General features: G+C 41.9%; 1 protein-coding gene across 7 annotated transcripts; it reads right to left on the bottom strand.

Annotated features, from left to right (window-relative positions):
* Positions 1 to 807: 807 nt before the first annotated feature.
* On the bottom strand, positions 808 to 19,840 carry LOC126980415 (uncharacterized). 7 transcript variants are annotated; one of them, XM_050830352.1, is made up of 10 exons: positions 19,568 to 19,840; positions 17,274 to 17,376; positions 15,848 to 15,904; positions 14,488 to 14,640; positions 14,138 to 14,251; positions 13,097 to 13,917; positions 12,482 to 12,666; positions 11,551 to 11,691; positions 10,274 to 10,436; positions 808 to 9,075 (listed from the first exon to the last, which is right to left on the bottom strand). In XM_050830352.1, exons 3-10 carry the CDS (start codon positions 15,859 to 15,861, stop codon positions 8,369 to 8,371), a joined length of 2,298 nt encoding a protein of 765 aa, XP_050686309.1. In that variant the 5' UTR covers positions 15,862 to 15,904; positions 17,274 to 17,376; positions 19,568 to 19,840; the 3' UTR covers positions 808 to 8,368. The 7 variants fall into 7 exon arrangements, with proteins under 7 accessions (XP_050686309.1, XP_050686292.1, XP_050686302.1 ...); XM_050830335.1 differs by lacking the exon at positions 15,848 to 15,904 and having other exon boundaries at positions 19,568 to 19,836; XM_050830345.1 differs by lacking the exons at positions 15,848 to 15,904; positions 19,568 to 19,840 and adding an exon at positions 19,378 to 19,521.
* Positions 19,841 to 21,276: the final 1,436 nt, after the last annotated feature.

The following is a 21,276-nucleotide window of genomic DNA, read 5'->3' as shown; positions in this document are numbered from 1 at the left end:
CATCGCTAGATATGTAAACAATGGGGGGTTCCCCGGGCCAAGCCACAGGGCTCGAGTTAGAGTCGATAGACAATGGCCGGTCGGGTGTTCGATCCCCGACGCAGGTAAACCCTTTCCGGACCGGTCTGGATAAATTTCTCGTGTGTTTCGTGCCACGCATGAGGTCGTGTGGATGTTGGGGAGCGGGAATTCCGAGCAGTACAAGTGGTGGCAGCGGTGGGATACTCTACTGTGTTCTGCTGTATTGGAAACAGGATGATGGATGCCCATGCTCTCCGAAGTTCATAGAAATCGGGAAGTTCAGTGGGGAAAACGCAGGAACTAATCTAGGTTCGGAAGGGAGCGTGTAGTGGACCCGTCAGGAAGCCTCCCAGACTCACTCAGTGAGTGGGATACATAGCCCTGCCTCTTTGACTAACTTGTTAAGGAGCGGAAAACCCTCTCCAGATCTGAATTAATTTTCATGTGTTTCGTTCATTCCTTTGTTTAGTCGCAGTCTGTTAAGACGATGGCATGTTTTGTTGTTACGCCATCTTGCTTGGCTCATGCTGTGCCCCAGAGCCCATTTTAGATCCTCTTTAGAGAGTTAATCTAAAGTCTGGGTTGGTAGGTGGTCTTCAGGACAGTATGTGAGTAGACTTAGGTCACTTAGTGATGATTGAAAACTCTCAGCTTGTAGCGGCGGGTGGGAGTGAACCCGAGTCCTCCAGGACACCACGTGGCCACACGCTAACCACTCAACCACTGCCTCCCCTACGCCTCTGAGTAATAAGCTAGATAAGTCCATATCTAGGTTTAAAACAGAAGTGAGAAAGAATTATTTTATTAGAATAGCAGTATTTACATCTCAGTAAGATCTACATGGCATTGTTGAGTGCAGTGCGTGCCGGTTGTTTCCATGCCTTAAGGCGCCAGAGGGACCAACAAACACTTACAGTGACACAGCTTCAGTCACTCCCTCGGCAGTGTACAAATAAGTACAAAAACAAACAGCACTTAAGTAACATTCACAAGGATGTGGATGAGACAAACCGTACAGTGTTAAGGAGAGATGGAGGCTCTTCTATTCAGAAACAATCATGGTGGGTCTTCATATGATATGTTCTTGCTACATGTAATGTGTTGACTTATTGTCACTGCCTGTTCTGTGCCTTTGTTTCTGTAGCAGCCATTCCTTTCAACCCTCCTCACAGCCCTTCATCCAAAGCTCCACAACCAAACACTACTTAGTATGTAGGCTACTTCTGCTGCATGCTGTGCTCACTGCTGAAACTGTTGCCACACATAGTACAAGATACCATGCCTTCTAAACAACAAGGTCACCATACTTATAAAGACTTCCCTTGTCAAGGTATCTGATGGCATACACAGGATTGATTAACCATATGGGAGGTCACCATAAGCAACCATAACATTCAATTGCAATTTACAGTCAATGGCTCCCTTATGTAAAGGGTCCTACAAACAAGTTATAGTGACAAAGTATATTCCAAAAGAATAACGAGACATCACTTACAAGAGTTTGAGCAACACCCATAAACTTTCTAGAGTGCCTTGGATGACCAATCTGGTTCTAGGATAAAGATGAATGTCATTCCAGTAATGTAATAGATGGTAGTCATATTCACAAAGGTGGTGTAGAATATTACAATGAATAGAGTACATCATCATATCATCCATGATCAGAACCAAAAATAAACATACATTTCATACCTTGCTCTTCTGAATCAGCTTAACATGTACAGCATCACCTGGGGTGGAAGATACAGAATGTACTCCTACTATTTTTTAATAGTAAGAAGCTCTGCTAATTGAACCTTTCTATAAGTGTACTGCAGGTGTGGCCTCGCACACACTTTGAGGTGCTGCATCCTTGCACAGTCTTCTGAGCACATATTTCACAGGTGTATACAAGTGATAACAATACTGTATCAGATGAAGCTTTTGTCATTTGTATTATGTTATGGATGCCACCAAAAAATCATTTCAGTTTTATTCTTACTTAAAATACAGTGCTTGATAAACTGCTTGACACCTTTACATTTCAATAATATGTATAATATTACATACACTCATCATTACACAAACAATAAAATATCTGGTAGAATTGTGCACTAAAAAATTACCTAATAAAAAATTACTGTGTATTAAACAACAATCCAATGACCTAACTATCTATTTAAAACTGGCAGAATATTATGCTTATGAAGATAGTAAGCACAAGGCTATGAAATAAAGCTTCATTCTTGAAATGTTTGCATGATATTCTTGATTATCAAGATTCTCTCTTCATCCACTTTTCACTGAGATGACCTCACGGCAACACTCAAAGCAAAGTATTGAGGCACTTATGACCTGCAGGTTCGGTACTGAGTGTTTTCCTGATGTAGCTGAAGTGTTGCAATGGCACAGTGGACGGCTTATGAAAAAAATAAATAAAAAAGCAACAGCACTGCAGCACGGTTATGTATAAGAAAACATCAGCTTCACAGCTTATTGCCAACTTGAGCACTATGTTAGTAGTGAAAGTGTTTAATGATCATCATAAACCAGACTTATTTTTCCTTATTTTTGGTACTTTCCTATGAGCATGACACTGTCTGTAAAATGACAGTTGTTACTGCATTTTCAGGGAAGTCTTTCAAAAACTTTCAGCATACTGTAGTAATCTTTGGGGCATTGTTAGATACATTATTACTCCAGTCAAACCCTTACTTTCCTGACTATGGTACCACTTCATGAAATAAAAATGGGAAACGTAATAACTTCTAAACTAATAACACACAACTACAGGCCAAGTAAGTAGATATCAAGCAACACAGGCAAGTAACAATGCTTTGTTATTTAGTTCACATGCATTGCAAATGACCAAGTAGGGAGATACCAAAGAACAAAGGAAAGTATCGATGCACTTGATTCCATCATCACCTATGTCAACCACATGCTGGGAAGCATCAGTGCATAAACTTTGATTTGCTGCTTGTTATATCATAACAAACCTGATCTTTATTGTTTCAGTGGTTCTCTATTTTACATCAATGCAAAAGCCTATGACTTCCTCTAATATAACTTCATCAATGACAGTAACCTCCTACAAAATATAAACATAAGTCGATACAGCTGACTATCTGTTTATATTTCTATACAATAACTTTTGACCTATGACAATGCTGGAACACTTGATTCCTATTGCCTAGCAGAGACACAGACTAGTTGAAACAAAAAACAATGTCTATTTCTTAACTTTAAAATCAAATTCTTAAGAATTAGGTTATTTTGAAATGTATAAGACCCATTCCTGTAGTACAGATTAAATATCTAATGAATGAAGTGATTAGTCTGGGAACAAGGACCACTGTCTATCCCTGACAACATGTAACAAAGCCAGACAGGCTGCCTTTCCTAAGCGGTTCTCCTTCGTAACACCAAAAATAAATATAAAAAAAAAGAAAAAAAAATTAAGGTCATCCTAAAAACCTAAATCCCTTCCTGGAATTTCACTTCCAATATAGTCACCCACACAAACCTCACTAATAAGCTCATCCAGCTTTACCTAATAATACATATGAAGTACAGGTAGCATAAATACACTTAAAACAATAATAAAACTAACCTAATTATTTGCTTTGGCTTCTGCAGAACAAAAGAATGGTGGGGACTGGTGAGGTGGGGTGATGCCGCTAACCTTTGGGGTGATGGCACTGAGGCACCTACACCACAGACAATGTAACATAACTCAAAGTAGTCTTAGAACAATACCATTGTACTTGTGGTGGCCACGTCTATCATGGCATCTGATAATACGTGCATTATGTGTATATGAAAGTTGGGTGTGCAAAATACTGAGTCCTTATGATACTCTCAGGTGAAGCTCTGGCTGTACCAAGTCAGGACTCTTGACATGATGCTTTCCAGTAAGTATGAGTACAACAACAGGGACAATCCAGAGAGGAAGGACTTGAGACCATCTTTATAACATCCCAACCCTCAGCAGTCCCCAGTAAATTGTGCTGATATTTTAATCATAACCAATTGACAGGACAATCCAATTACACTACAAGAATTATGTAAATCTACAATCATGTAATTTCACTATATATCATGGATCAGCCACAGTATTTATAAATTTATCAAGTGCCTCCTGTCTGGCATTACACACATACATCCCTATTAAAAATATGCATTTCATTGAAGATGAATACCAGCTAACCATAATTACATACTAGTCAAATAATATAGTATTAGTTTGATTTAGTATTTTCTAGAGCTTATAAGAGAATGTAACTGCCATATCATCTGATACAATAATTAGCTTCTTGTCTTCTAACATTCATGCTATGACTTTTCAAATTAGGGAGACTATGAGGGCAGACAAGGACAAGCTTCACATTTTTGCTGGGCTTCCTTGCTATGGTACCAAACAAGACGCTCATTTCCTGTGGTCCTGTCCTGCCTGGTGAGGCAGTCAGGCTCCTGCCTGATTGTGTTCCAAAGTGTGGCTCTGCAAGTAGGACTATGAACTCAGTTCTTATTGACTGCTTTTTAATTCAAATTGATGCATGAATGTACACATGCACACACAAACATGCACACGGATCTAGCTGTCCCCTCCCCCGCTTGACGCACACAACGGTGCTTCATAATGCAGTTTTCAGAATGCTCGCCTCACAACTGTGGGGTTCCAAATTTGATTACCAGACAGTGTTCCCTGTCCACCCAGCAGGGAATGGGTACTGTAAGTTGTGATTTGCATCCTAGGGGTGGGGGGTGAGGGGGGGGGGGTACTAGCTGTTCCCAAAGCTCTGTCACCTGATCTTCAGGTTTATTCGAGGAGAGTACTGACTGGTGATCAGAGCATGATCAGACCAAGGTGAATGGTGAATTACACACATAAAACACACACACACACACACACACACACACACATACAGAACTTTGGCATTGTGGTGGGAATAATAGACATGGGGAAATAACCTGGCATACATTATGCTTTCTGTCAAAAAGTGATAATAATAATGCATACTAATATAAAAGTCAAGAAAAAAGAAAATACATACATCTAACTTGGCAAAATGAAAAATGGCACTTTAGAGATTCATGTACACAACAGGTAGAGATAACAATACATATTTTGGGTTGCCTTGGTCAAGACGTTACCACAGTAAGCCAACAAAAGCATTGAACAACAAAAAAATATAAGGAGTTGCTGAAGAAGTTGCTACAATTCCCAACTTGAGATTCTAATGGCATCATAGTCATAGCTGTATTACCTTGGTATACTCTGTAAACTGGTGACACTATGAGAAAGTGTACACACCATACATTGACCACAATATTCTTAACTACTTACACATGTTATTTATGCTACTCGTTGCTCTTCATTACACATGGAAGATCAATAGCCTGCCTTGAAGCAAAGATGTTTTATGATCACTTACAAAGTACAAATTTGTAGATGAGCAGTTTAACTGGCCCTTGTTAATGTCCAGCATTATCAGAGATGGCAGCTTTTCATGTAAAGGATATATCATGGTAATATGACAACAAAGACCTGGCCTTATCACACCCATTCAGTACAGCACCAAGCTGGCTGCTGTGAGGTTCTTACAATGAGCTGGGGTGAGTAGGGTTTGGAAAAGGGACAAAAATCAAATGTACTATGTATCACCCTAGAAATACAAGTGGATTAACCTTCTCTACTCTCAAGGCATTACAGTGAGCAGATCAGTATAGCTTGCTAGTAGGCACAATATTCAGATTGAGAGGTTCAGAACTATGCTCACTGGCAACCTAGATAATCATACACCACATGGAAATAATGGAGTTAGGTAAAAAAGGAAATGTTTGGTGTTTATGTGAACTATATATACTAAACACTTGTTTTCACGGCAACCACATAACACAACAAAAAAGTGTTGGTTGACAGTAAACATGTGTGAAATTTTGAATACAAAGATGAGACTTGAGCAGTTATCTATGATTCATTAACAATCATTGCATGTTGCATTATGTTTTGACTTCTCAAATCACTGGATAAGCTTAAATTCAACATGTTATCATATGGAATGAAAATTTGGTTTCTAATACTCATACATGCATCAGTGTATGAATGCACACATGTATGCATGCAAAACCATACATACTCCTATCCCCCCCACCCCACCCCAAAAAATAAAAATAAAAAATAAAAAAAAACTAGGATAAAAAATAGAGTAACAGGTACAGCCTGTACCCTTGCCCCATCCTACAAACTAGACAGGTGTAAAGCTGTATAAAACACTTGTTCAGCATGAAAGAGAAGAAAATTCTCTCAAACTATATAAATGAACCAAAATTATATACTGAGATTCACTAAAAAGGAAAGGATAAAAATTCTAATATCTTGCAATACAAAAGCCTATTTCTTGTCACTCACTCAAAAGAAATGTTAAATATATCATAAACCCTTTCCTGGTAGACAGGGTGGGGTGACAAACCCTGTTGAAATAATAATAACGATAATAATAATAATAATAATAATAATAATAATAATAATAATAATAATAATAATAATAATAATAATAATAATGTTTAATGGCACTAGTAATTTGTGTGACAGATTAAGTAACTGTCTAAAACTTGGTGGGCTTTTTTTTACACTGCTTTTTGCATTCCTGAGCTTACTTGCAGTTATGTAAATAAAGTGAATCCAGTCACAGGACTCATCCGTTGGGTCCATGCAGAGGCAAGACAAAGTTAATGCCCAGAGGAATAGGTTCATCTTTTCCCTATGCCCTCATGATAAAGGAAGGTCTCAGAAGCCATTTTAAGTAGATGTGTTAAATAAACTTTACCACATAAATACAAAAAATACATAATCTGCACAGCTGCTCTTCCAATAAACCTTGTCCAACAGATGTCACAATCCTAACCATATTAAGTGAGGGATTAAGCCCATGATGAATGCAGTTCTTAATAAGTCATCCTGGCAATATCCTGATACCAGAAGACTGCTTTTGTGGCGGCAGCTTCCATGATGTGGCAGGTCGTGAACAACTATGAACATCAAACAATAATTCATGAACACCACACAAACATTTCCCTGGTGGAACCAATGGAGCAACAGAAAATTTGCAGTGGCAGCATGGAAAAGAAAATGGAAGGACTGAGGCAGAGTATAATAACCAAGAAAAATCTGAGGAAATGTAAAAAAATAATATGCAAACAATATTTTTGTTCTCTAACCTAGGAATGAATTTGAAACTGTTTTGACAGAGATGAATTATTGGAGTTTCGCTGTTGCTTCACACCCTAATAGCATAACATACTATAAAAAAGCAACACTATAAACATCTGGAAATGAGATTAAAATGATTTCTTTTAAAGAATCTGAGGCAGATATCTATTTTTGGCTTTGTTAAGTTGATGACGATACTAATACGTATAACTATTTAACACTGTCAATCGAAAACAAGTAGAAATTCTAGTTTTCTTTGGTTGAAGTAATTGTACAATAACAGCAAGATCTTTTGGGGAAAAAATCTGATCTACAACAGCAGATGTACAATATTAGTTGCAAACGCTATACTATTTTGAGTCTGCTGCACACCCACAGCAGGGCACAAGACTGCTGACACTATAGGGTGGGGGGAGGGGAGGGATCTAGCCCTAAGACACAAAGCACCACACTAGGAAACTTAGAAGAACCACAAGGCAAGTTTATCACAAATGTAGTAGAGTAGAACATTGACTACCCGTGTGCGTGTGGCAGAGCCCTGTATGTAGGCCACACAGGGGGACATGAGGCAAGTGGCAGTGGCTTGGGTCTCCCCTGTGGTGGAGAGTACACAGCCTGATCACCTGCTAGCTTACAACAATACCTCAGGAAGATGACGGGACAGGTGTGACTAAGAGATGTAACTTGACAGACTGGGAAGGGGAATAATAAGCAGTTAAGTAGGCTCCCTTAGAATAAGATTACAAGATTTGAACTTCCTGCAATGGGTTTGAACACTTAAGTCCATATTTTGATTCCACTATTTTGGTTTGTGAGAATATGCTTTGAATGTCCTTCTCTTTATGCCTCTTGACGGGTCCTCAAGCCCTGCCCCAGCCGCTGCTATGGAGTCAAGGTTCTACTGCACCGTAAGAGGACGGAGACAACACCTTAAGATAGACAGCAGCACAGAAAAGAAGGTAACATGAGTAGGAGGCAATGTTTCCTCCGTACTCCAGATAACACCATTACTGCATGCTGAAACCTGTCACCTTACTATAATTTGTTTAATAATGGGAGTTTAAGTAAAGTAGGAAAGGAAAGTCTCAATGTATGATGTAGTAAGTAGTAACAGTTCTTCCTCACAGCGTATTCCTATCGCAGCATCAGCAATCAAAGTTCAGTAATGGGTCCTACGAGAGTGACACCAGTGAGGTGTTTGGGATCATTCCTAAGGCTTGTCCCTTGTTGCTGTGGCTGTTGTTGTTGTTGTTGTTGCTGATGATGGTGATGATAACTGTTATGGTGTGGGGAGACAGATAAGGAAGGGGAGGAGGAGGTGGGGCCCAGCGAGGGAGGTGCACTGGACATCGATTGATTACCAGCAGGTGACTGGTGGGGGCTGGTCTGTGCCATGGATGAGAAGAGAAGGTTTGCATGATTGCCATGGGAGGGGTTGGAGGAATGAAGCAACACATAACTGGAATGCAGGTTTGTTGTGGAATGACCTGAGCTGGAATTGGGAACCTCTCCTCTCTTCCAGGATGAAGCAGAGGTTGTTTCCACAGACTCCAGGGAGGAGAGGCTGTCCTTGGGCTCCCCCTCTGAGGAGGTGGAGGGGTGGGTGTTGATGGGGCCTGAGCTGGAAGTCCCTTCAGCGGGTGGCGGTCCACGTAAAGAGAGGTCTACCAGGGTCAGCTTGGTTCCCTCCTGCACCATGCTCGACTCCACCACATTCAGCCCATTTACCTTTTTCCGCAGCACACTGACGAGCCGCTCAAGCTTCGCACACTGGTCATGAAGCTGCCACCGGGAGGCTTCACTCTCTCGTAGCTGTGAGCAGAGCCCCTCCACGTACTCATTTGATACACTGCTAAGACCTAAGGGGTTAGTCCAGTATTAATTCCTAACCTACAAATGAGGCAAAACCTTGCTATCTTGGACTGGGTAGACACCACTGACAGCGTGAACTGTGTTATTCTCTGGAGCTGCACACACAAACACAATGTAGTGGCTTGCCACCATCTCTCCATTTACCAATTGATCCATGGGTTTCTGTGAGACTCTCTACTTATTATTGGAGATTATCATCTTTGGAAGCATCATCTAGGAGTGTATGTGACTTGGTTCTGATCACATTCTGGTATGAAAATCTCTACTTAGCATTTTCTTGCTATTGTCTTTCTGCTCCATACTCTCACACACACCATAGGCTTTGGCAGGGCTCTGGCTGCTTCTCATCACCAATAATACTCTTGTTATTGTTCTTCCTGTGGTTAGCTTTTAATCTACTATGAGTTAAGCAACAGATACTTCCAGTTATGTTGCTGTAGTGCTGTTATGGACTGACCAGCATCCACTCTTGACATTTACTCCCCTCATTAAAACTGACTCTCTTCCAAGCTCTGTGCCACAGGCAGATCCATACAATGAAATCACTTTTCTGGTTTACAAGTATTGATGGCCTGCCTATCACTCTTCACAAAATTGGTCACTGGTCACCACAGGGCAGAATGAGACCAAAAATAACAGTGCCTCAGAGCCCAAACCAGATTCTACCAGAGTCCAGAATCTGCCACAATCACAGGCACAGGTGGTGTAGATGCAGAGCAACATTCATTTATGGTTATGTAAAAAATAAGACTTTTCAGTGTCCTAGAAATGTTTTCACTCAGACAGTATCTTTCCCAGCATGGGTCCACCAGATTAGCCAGGTTTTACCCTGTCTTACAGGTATAGTTAATTATAAGTGGCATTGTAAGGTTATCCAAAAGATAAATAGTACAATAACTGCTCCTCAAGGCTTGAATGAAAGACTAAGTAATGAAGCATTTCTGCTTTGGGAGTATGTGAGGGCATGTTATGATTTATAAATCTGTATGACCTAACTCAAAGGTTCAATGGTGCTAGCAACCTACCCAAGAATGCCAACACACAATAAGATAAACAATCAATATAGATGGAATATGTCAGCATTTAACTAATCCATACAGCCAGCAACAACTTTGCTAATATCAAAGGCTCCTGGCAAACATCAACACTCTGTTTCACTAACACAGGCATCCCAGCAACACTCACCCTGTGTGGCTGACATCCCCCCATCGCCTCCCTCACACTGGTGGTGGTGGTGGTGGTGGGCCGCTGAGGTTGCCAGCCGCAGCGTGCGTAACTCTTCCTCCAGTGCTGCCAGCTGAGCCAGTGTGGCCGCCTCACGCTCCCCCAAGGACTTCTGTTCCAATCCCTAGGTGCCCACACTCATCACTCACAAAGTATTCCCTTGATCTCAAAGCAGCATCTTAGCATTTTTTATTCCATGATCCACTAGTAATTGATCACTCTTAAATTCAACACCAAATATTTCAATATGAACATAATGAAAACTGTCGTCAGAGATGTGTGCTATGCCCACACACAGGACTGGTGCACCGTCCAAAATACCAGCCAGAAGAGCTACAACGAGCAGACTCCAACATGCAAGGAACAACCCACAAGAGACCAGCCTCAGGAAGCCCCGACATGCACTGCAGGAGGCACATGCTATGAGCGAGCCCTGGCAGAGGAAGGACCGGCCCAAACCAGCCCATCAATACTGCTCCACAGAGAAGAGAAGAAGCATGTTTCAGAGCTTTCTAAAGACTATTTGAACCCTATCTAATAATTTCAACAGGTTCATCATCTGGCTCTAATCACTACGTACACATTACTTCCAAAAGAAAAATAAGTATATGCACTACTAAGTAAAAGTTCCTTGCATCAAAATATAAGTGAAAGGGAAATGGACAGAATTGTTAGAATAGATAAAAAAAGGATGGGAATCACTGTTGAAATGTATATGTATAAACAATGATGGGATGTTAGGTTATTGTCTACACTGCAGAGTGATGGTTCCCGAGGTCCAATGCCATTGTTGAGGGAGGATTTCACTGATCTCTAATATCGGAGAGGTGAGCTCCCTCTACAGAATGTGACCACTGGCAGCCATCTTGAAGCCTCCTCATCAGGTTTACTTATTGTGGATCACATCAAATAAAGGCACTGTTGCCCTGATGGCTGCCAAAAAGAAAAGTGTCTTAACATTCAAAATGCTGCATTATTAGAAATCAGTGAAGGATGGAGAAGAAAGAAAAGTGATTTGACTACAGAGCGAGTAGCACCAATCATGACTCAGTCCAAAATGATGAATATTGGGAAAACAGTAACATTTGGAAATAATGAGTAGAATATCAACAAGGGAGAATGTGAGGGGAAACCTGCACCACCTGCACACCATGCACATTAAAGAAGGGAAAGGAGAATCTGTACAGCGCACCACCTTCTCCCCATCACCAATGGCACTGATGCTAAGAGTGTTGTACCTGTGTGAAGGCCGGGGGGGAGGAGGTGTAGGGGCTCCCAGAGGACATCAACGAAGGCATCAGGTCACTGGATTTCCTGTGACGTCTGTCGGTGCGTCTCGGAGAACTGGTACAGCTGCTGTTGCCGCCAGACTGATGTTCCTGCAGATATGAAAGTATTTCTTTTGAGTTCGGCTTAAAATGAGGTCTTCATTAGCTGAGAGTCCCCCATGTTTGCAAAGTATCCATAATATTTGTTATCTAGAATATACCAAAACTGATACTGAACTCTTCACTAGTGGGTTTTGACCAGCAACATTTATCAACCCATCATGTTGCAATAAATGCAAAAATATAATGTTACAGACAACTATGGAGATAAGGTTTTCTATAGATGTGGGTTACTACACTTCCTTTCATTTCACTTTTCCTTAATCTATTTCAAGATAACTATTAATTTCAGGTTGAAAATTTAATTTCTACATGACCTAAAACAGTTACTTTAAGACCTAATCTTCATCAGGTGCACTGTCTGGAATATCAGCTACCCACTCTTTACTTTCTGACATCTTTTCATTCTCCATTCCAATACCTCTGTAAGGAAAGCAAAGTAGGGAAAGGCTGGCCTCAAGAAACAAGGTAAAGGTAAAGGTGGGTGCATACGCTATAGTTGCCTGTGGCTGCGGTGCTCATCCCTGATCCATTGGCCCTTTCAGCCTGTGGTAGGTAAGAACCAATTTACCCCGGGACACGGGAACATGTGAAATCCGAGATTGCCAGTTTACCTTCCCCAGGTTTCCCCAGGTACCCATTTATCGACCAGTCCAGCGGCTGCGTGAGCTGCACGCCAACTGCCTAGGCCAGGATTTGAACCCGGGCCCATGTAGTAGTAGCCAGGAACGCTGAGCACTAGACCACGGAGGCGCTAAAGTAAAATCAGGACATAACTTACGTGTTCTGGTAACTCCAGAGCACTGCAGGAGGTGCTGGCGGTGGCCTGAGGTGAGACGCTGAGCTTCTCCATGAGAGTGCGGCTGTGTGTGAGGGCTGCGTCACGCTCCTCGTTGGCCAGCTTGATCCGGGACATCATGGCCTCGTCACGCACCTTCTGGGCTGCGTGAATTTGACCAACCATTTCTGAAACAGTCCACAGGAAAAAGAAAATTAAGGAATCATCCAGCCAAGAGACATGAAGGTATAATCAATGGATCCAGTCGTAAAATAATCAGAAAGGTAATATACCAGTAAATAACGATTTTTTTTTTTTTTTTTTTGCATGTTTTTCAAAGTAGGATTTTTTTGCTAAGACTGCACTACAGTATCTATAAGAACACTATACTCAATTTCTTCAACCTCATTAAAAAGAACAAAGATGCATAAATCCATTTCAAGCACTGCCAACAAACTGCATTTCTTGCTCTCTTATTCAACATTTTCTGTTGAGCGAATCTAAAAGTATGACAATTTGCAAAAAAAAGAGCCACTGACATACTCTTTTGTATCGGCAATAACAAGGTAAAAAGACAGACACTTTGAGCACGATCACAAACAGCGACATGCACAGTACCAGCTATTGTCCCGGGCTGCAAGCCTCCCTCGGTGAAGGAGTCCAGGGAAGCCCTCAGAACCTGTATCTCCATCTTGGCTTGGTGTAACTCTCCCATCAACTTTCTGTTACTGGCTTTGGTTATATTCAGTTCTGACACCAAAGTCTGAATGAACCTCCACTGTACCTCTAGTGCACTGTTCTCCTCTGCCTCCCCTTCACTCTGACCACTCTCTTTTATGTTGTCCATCACTCCACCTTCCTTGGGAGCAATAAGGCACCCCCCTTTGCTCCTGTGCCTTGTCCCTCGTCTCCTTGGGGAGTAAGACAGCCCCTCAGAACACCTTTGGGCCTCGGTGATGCACGGCTCACTCATGTGTCGACTGATGTCCCTGTTCCGCTTGAGGGGCTCCTGGTTCCCCTCTGGCAGTGGTAGGCTGCTGTAGTCAATGACTCCAGACAGCTTGGAGTCATGAGACCCCAGAAGGGAGGAGTTTTCCAACTGGCTCTCCCCAGTGCTGCACGTGATGTAATGGCTGGTGCTGGGAGACATGATGTGGTTGCTCTCGGCTGTCTGTGCTGCAACCAGGTAAGGAAGAGCACTGTAGGAGGGAGAGGTGCCCAGAGGGAAGAGGCTGCCATTGAGGCCTGAGTGATGCGAGCTGCCATTAACCCTTGGAGTCGCAGGTAAGCTGTGGGAATGTTGCTGCTGCTTCTGTTGCTGTTGTTGTTGCTGATGATGCTGTTGAGGCAATCTCCTGTGATGCCTGCCAGGGTGAGGGGCTGGACTGGGGCGTGTACAGTGCTGTTGCATATTGCAACCGTTCTCTTCCTCCGTCTCACTGTGTGGAAGAGAATGTCATGAAGCAATGCAATTATGTCAGGGAAAAAATTCTTTTGTGCCTTTACTTTAGGGCCAATTTCCTCAAATAAACTATACATGTGAAGGAGCCCCCTAAAAAGTCATTATTGTCTATTATCACTTATAATGGAAGGTCCTCTGGCTGATCAGCACAGCATTCCTCCCTTTCACCCTAGGCCGAGGCATCACGCAGCACCAACCTGTCACTGTGGGTACACCGCAGCTGCATTATGGGTGAGAGAGGAACGTCTCTGTGGGTGGCTGAGTCGAGAGAGGGAGCACGCTGCATACTATTGTGGCCACAGCTATTTTTACTGGAATCAACAAAATATATTAAGCAAAGTGAAAAATGCAGAAATGTGCAAAAGAAACATTCAAATTCATCTGAAGTTTCTCCCTCAAACCCCAGCAGCAGTGCCATTAGTTACAGAATACAAGTTATCTACTAATTGCAAAAAAATGTGCCATACAGCTGTTGATCTGGGCCTTTGCAGACACACACCAGCAAGAAGAATTGAGGAGTGCTGTGGTGGAGGCTACAGCAACTTACTTGTGGTGGTACTCAAGGCCGTTGGTGTGGGGTGTGGGTGGGGGGTGGCGCGCTGAGGCCGGGTGCTTGGGGGTGGACACCAAGGATAGGGAGGATGTCTTGCGAGGGCGGGGGATGGGTGGAGTGGACACTCTGGGAGCCAGCAAGCCATCCCTGGAAGTGGTGGCAAATTTTACATGCAGCACCATTTTCCCTTTAGCAACAAGACCCTTCTCTACAGACACCTCTGACTCCCCTCGCCATCCCCTTCACCCAAGTATGAAATATCTGCCATCCTCACATGTATACCACACTTCTTCCATCCTGTCTCAGAATCAATGTTCCTTAACTCCATATTCTCAAAGCAAAGGTGGTCTTTTAAAAAAGACATGCAGATCAGTTACTACTCAACACATGCATATGCAAGCAACAAGAGATGTGCAGCTAAAATCATTAAGCTACAGCAGTTGTTCAAAGCACTGTAGCCATCAATGTTGTTTCACCATATTCTTTGGTGAAATTACATATAAATGTACATATACAAACATTAGTAAATGTCGTATGCACACAACACTTGCATAAAAGTGGTATCTTCACTAAAGCATTATAGCAATGTTCACTTTCACATCACCTCGCAAACCTTTTCCTCCCACTTTGCTTCCCAAGACAGCATTCAGACACCTACGCCAACACCTGAACTCACACAATGTTTTCATGACGAAGGGACGCCTGGGAAAGAATTGGCCCTTGTGTTTTAACACTGTATATCTGTAGCAAAACTTTTTTCCCTGTCATTTGTATGTGTGATTTATATAAGGTGCCACCTAGAGTGCTGTGCCCACCACTGGGTCAGTCTGTGTGTGGCTGAGGAGCTGGGGGCAAGTGAACACTGGATCAGTGAGTTATCATGTCACAAAGAGAAAATGAAGCCCCACAAGCACCTAACATTAAGCTCTCCACCTACCTTCTACTAGCAGGACACCCCTTGTGGTCACAATGAGTTCCCATTCTAAAGGTTATATTCAACAAACAATAGTGTAGAGTGAGACAGTGGTTCATGGCAGCAGCCAAGTATTGAATCCAACATGAAAGTAGTTTACAACCTTACAAAGAATAACATCAATTACTGTTGCAATTGTCCAATGTCATATACTAAGTAGTTAGTGCCCAAAGTTGGTTAAGTGGAAGCTTGAAAAGGTCTCACTACTGTTTTTTTTTTTTTTTTTACCAAAGACGACTTGATAAGATAACACACATGCTATCCATCAGTTCCAAATGATTGCAATTTTGGACAAATTAATCACTTTAAGTAGCAAAAGCTAAGCAAGCAAGGAAATGCACAATTACAAAAATTAACAACCCACACCAAGCTGTCTCTTACATTGACTGGCCCATTTCATTGATTGCAATGTTGGATGTTGCTTGCACAGATTATATCCTAAAATACAATGAAAAAATTGTCAAGAAAAATAAATAAAATTATCCCGGAAGTCTAGAAATATCAGAGTATAAATGAGGGAAGGGAGGGAGGGAGGGAGAGAAGCCCTACTGCTGCTACTATACAATTGATATCAGCACCCTCACTTCCCTCACCAGATAAAAGCCTAACTGATATCTTGTTAACAGGTGACAGGTGTAAGATTAAACAGCATCTTTAATTGAACTCCAATCTGATAATGAATTGTAAACATTGGGATTTAGTCCCGTCCACAGATATTAAATATTTCCTGTGGTTCTCCAAGATCTAGCCAATCCTACTGTAGAGTATGAAATTTGCTTTTTTCATTCTGGGAACATACAAAGGAAGAGGATGTGAGAGTAAACATTCTCCCTTCTTCCCTAAAGAGTTAAAATATTTTACTCATATAATGACTGCATAACTTTTCTGCCTTTCCACATCCCTATTTTATTAAACTTTTTAGGTTGGTTTGTACATTTATATAAAACATTATTGTATGATATAAAAAATAAAATGGAAAACACAAAAATGCCTTTGGTTCACTTTGCAATTAAAGTTTAAAAGTGAGGACAAGATATAATGCAGGCCTTACTTACAAGGATTTATCTCCTTATTTTATCAGGGTGTTTATCTCTGCACTTATCCACATCATTTATCTCTGTTTTAGTGGTATATAAGCCTGTAAGGGTTTATTTGACAATCAACATGACTACCGCAGCAGTACTGACAGCTTTCTGCCAATTCCCCACTCAGTAAGGTTAGACAGTCCCATGTTGGCTGAGTGTCAGACAGCTATTTGACCCTTGCTAATGTGACTGAAACATTAGCAGTCACTACATCACCACAATAAGAATATTACATTAGTTGTTTTATAAAAAAAGTTCCCACACCTGATAGCCTCACCCTTAATTTATAAAATAAACATTACAACTACAACACTAACTCACTAACTCAAACATTTCTATTTACTGTTCTTATAGCCCTCCTTCTCATTCCAAAACATATGTAGTCCTCACAATTAACAAGGTCCCAATGATTCTGTTTTGTTGTTTCCTCTCAACAAAGTAAAGGCCTTGTAAATTAAATTATTTAATGGTGAACATTAAAAACTCTGTAATAATATGAGAGACAACAACCACCAAAATGGAGGGTGAACTGCATACCTATTCTGCTTTTGGAAGAGGCAGATTGAATGGTGACAATTACTGAACATTTAATCTTAATTTATATTCAGACATAATCTGGAACCATTCAACATGAAAGACTGAAATGGCATTTTCACTGAACTAAGTTTCACTGGCAATCACATCCATATAAAAAGCAACATGCAAGAGATAGAAAGGCTTACGAGAGGCTGGAGGGAGGGGAGGTCATGTGGAGCTTAGGGAAGTCTTCCATTTTTGTCCTGAAGGCTGAGGCTTGGGCATGGGTGAGACTCCTCTATGGCAGACCTGCACAAAGACAATTGTTAGATTATCAGGGGCTGAGATGACTAATATATTAAATAATAGTCCTAATAATGGGGCCAAAACAGACATTCATGGATATTGGCAATGGTAAATGTCACAGACAGTGGAGAGTGGGAAGTTATATATATCACATAGCAGCAATATAGGCACTTCTGTAGAATGTACCAAAGAGAAGATTAATGCAACTTTAAATAACAAATAGTTACAGTAAACGAGAGCACAGGAGTATTTTTCAACAAACTGGAGGCAGATAAACATGTTTTAAATTAATTAACAACAACCATATCCTACAATCAAATGAATGAGATTACACTTCTTCCCATTTGTCTGTAATGTCAAGTGAATTTGATTGATGGAAAAGAGACAACATAATACACACATGAGATCATAACAAATAACAGTGAACTCCCCTTCCTAAACCCTTAAAAACTACTCCACCAAAATAATGTCCTTTAAATACAGTACCTAAATTATATAGGTAATAGGAAGGAAAACCTACACACAAAGGCAGAACTTGCAGGCAGACTTTGCTAGTGAGAGTGCAGCCTTGAATTCAAATGGATTATGTTACAAAACAGGTTCCCCATAGACCTGTTCCCTGCTCTCATTTCCACGGGAAGCATGGAGTGAGCTTTTTGGCTTGCACCTTCCTTCACATGCCGTCTCGCTCCTCTTATTTGCCAGTGCCAATCACAACCACACAACCACAACCATCACGGGTCAGAAATTACATCTACGGCCATCCCCACAGCCACACTGACTCCCTGAAATTGTGGAGCAGCATGGAGGGAATAAAGTGAAAATATCCAGTCACAACTGCACAACATTCATAACTACCCATAACAAAAACCTTGCCACCAATGTATATTTCTATTATAATGAACAGTCCACATCATCAATAACCTCATTCCTTGGTGCAATTCATGTTTGTATTGGTTTCTTCAGATAACTGTGGGGTCCATTCTGGTGCTTTGTATTCTCTCACTCGACAAATATAATTATGATACTTTGTCACTTCAGTGGTGTAGTGGTTACCATGCCTAGCTACAGATCCACAGGCCTGGGTTCAATATCAGCCTGGTGTTGTGAGAGAACAGTCCACCCTGCTACTCATCCTCCCTTTTGGGCTGGTTTATATATGGGTACCTGGGAAAACCTGGGCAAGGTAATCTGTGGTACTCGGATGTCACACATGCCCTGTATCCCGGGGTAGTGGGCTCTTACCCACCACAGGTTCAAAGGCCAATGAGACGGAGATGACCACCAAGGGCATGAACAGTATAGAAATGCCCCAAACATCAACTTCTGTTCAAAATTTAACCATAACCACTATGTTTTAACATACAAATTGTTCACTACAATACACTTTGATGGTTCTGGAATAAGTTATCACTTATGATGTCATGGGTGGGTAGCTGTTAAGGTGTCACTTCACTTAACAAGGAGTAGCTTCCTTTACACTAGCAGTAGTTGATGGCCTTGGCAGTTATGCCTGCAGAGGGAACATTATCTTTCCCTTTGTCACTTCATCAGGCCCTAAAAACAGGTGACTCACCACAGCCACACACACTGGACTCATTTTCTCAAGTATCAAGCACGTGTCACCAGGACTTATTACAGGCACCAAGTTCACTAAACAGGCAATGGAATAGTGAGGGAGATCACATACAAGTAATTTCCAGTCAGATAATGTTCCTCACACAGTGGAACTTCAGCAAACTTAAACTAGTCAACACATCTCAATACTGAGCACTACAATTATAAACGTTTGCACAAATTTCACAGTAGTAGCAGTAGCTTTTAACAACTTCCTAAACACACTACAACACTCACACACTGCACAGTTCAGCATTTCACTGCTCCCAACGCCTTTTCCCCCCGTGTGGCAGCGGAAGGGAGAGGGAGGAGCACCAAGGTGAGCTGGCCCTACGTAGCCACTTTTCCGGGAAGGCGCCTGACTACCCGTACCCAGCCCTTGTATACCCTGTGCATGCCCTCTCTCCACATAGCACCCTGCACACTGAACCCTCCGGAGGTGTGGGCGCCGCGGCACTGGGGCTGTCTGCCTGGCGCCAATCAGCAGGTGTCAAATAGGGCACCACCATCCCCCCAGGGTCACCGCCACTCGTCCTTCCCTTGCTTTCCTTTCCCGCCTCGTCTCCCCGGCCCTCACCTCTGTCCTCCATGGCTCCTCGTGTTCTGCCTGGCCGTGTCCTCGTGCAGACGGCCGCCATGGAGGTGCCACAGTGGAGGGGTGTGCGAATTAGTGCCCCGCGCCTCCCCCTGGCTGTGTCTCCGGCGAGGGTTTGTTGTGATTTTGGCCCGAGGATTGCGCGGCGGTGGCGGCCTCTAGGGGGGACTAGTACTATTATTACTGCGGCTATTATTACTATTATTCTATCATTAGTAGCACTATTATCAAAGACAGTGGGATGGATAAAGGTGGAAGAGTTCAAATGCTATGTTGTGAAGCAGTGGTGGCGGCCTCTCGGGGGGACTATTGTACTGTTATTACTACTACGATCGACTATTTGCATTACTATACATCACTATCACTATTATTATTATTATTATTATTATTATTATTATTATTATTAGTAGTAGTAGTAGTAGTAGTATCAAGCACAGTGAGTTAAACTACATAAGGTCGGAGGAATATATAAGTCGATCAAAGGGATGGTGGTGCATGGTCTCTATAGGGGGGACTATTACTATTATTACTGCGACTATTATTACTATTATTCGATCATTATTAGCACTATTATCAAAGACAGTGGGATGAATAAAGGCGGAAGAGTTCAAATGCTATATGTTATGGAGCAGTGATGGCGGCCTCTATAGGGGGGGGCTATTATTATTATTACTACGACCATTTTTACTCCTATTACTATTATTGAACCATTATTATCAAACATAGTGAGGTATATGAGGGCAGAAGAGTGGGAGGAACTATTATTATTACTATTACTATTATCGTACGTTACTATACCTATATTACTATTATTATTATTGTTATTGCTATTAAACACACTGAGTGAGATAGAAAAATACACATACGATATATATATAATAAGTCATACAGCCTGTAACCCCGACCCACAGAAAGGATATAGGAAATAATTGAAGTATATAAAAGTTAGGCAATACATCACACAGTCACAAATTATATAACGGTCTTGAATCGGCATGAACTACACACAAATGAGAAGGAGAGAGAGAGAGAGAAAGAGAGCACCGTTACAACGATTAATTTACACTCCCAACGTTCTCTTCTTATTACCCGCCCTCCTTCCTGCCTCCTCCTCCTCCTCCTCCTGTCAGACCACCCTTGTATAATGTACCCTGAGGTGAACTGTGCCTCTTTTGACACTGCTGGCTGCCTCTTACGCTACCTCACTTCCTCTTTTACATCTCTCTCTCTCTCTCTCTCTCTCTGGGGGCGGCAACCATTACGTATACAAGTAACAAGATATGGGTTGCGAGTTACAAGTCAGATAGCACGAAACTGGTAGACTTATGACACGAGTGCTCTTCAATGTTAGGCTACTCCCAGCTCCCATGCAACCCCGACCCCCTCTCTCTCTCTCTCTCTTCCGGACACACACACACACACACACACCTGCCAGGGCTTGGTTCATATCCCTAGGGCTTCCTGTGTTTTGCCTCCATTGTCGTAATAGAAGGGAAATGCCAGAATTAGCATAGGTGTGGTGTGTTCGCTGACGGGATGGCCCTGCTGGTGTATAGGCTAGTTAACGTATGGTGGGATGTATGGTAAATAACTAAACAAAAGAGTAGTATAATTTAGCGTGGGTGTAGACGTATAACCTACCTACACCTGTAATTATTGATGTTTCGAGTTGTTAATTGGTCACTACTGTC

This window comes from Eriocheir sinensis, chromosome 4 (assembly GCF_024679095.1).
Source record: "Eriocheir sinensis breed Jianghai 21 chromosome 4, ASM2467909v1, whole genome shotgun sequence".
In the NCBI taxonomy this organism is placed as follows: domain Eukaryota; kingdom Metazoa; phylum Arthropoda; class Malacostraca; order Decapoda; family Varunidae; genus Eriocheir; species Eriocheir sinensis.
The sequence above is the reverse complement of the archived record's forward strand: the minus strand, read 5'-3'. Positions and strand labels throughout refer to the sequence as shown.

Coding starts and splice junctions, on each gene's coding strand:
- LOC126980415 (XM_050830335.1), bottom strand. CDS start 17,323: ATGGAAGACTTCCCTAAGCTCCACATGACCTCCCCTCCCTCCAGCCTC. Junction 12,667..13,096: donor GCAGCCCGGGACAATAGCTG/GTACTGTGCATG, acceptor GGACTGTTTCAG/AAATGGTTGGTCAAATTCAC. Junction 10,437..11,550: donor CCCCCCCGGCCTTCACACAG/GTACAACACTCT, acceptor GTGGGCACCTAG/GGATTGGAACAGAAGTCCTT.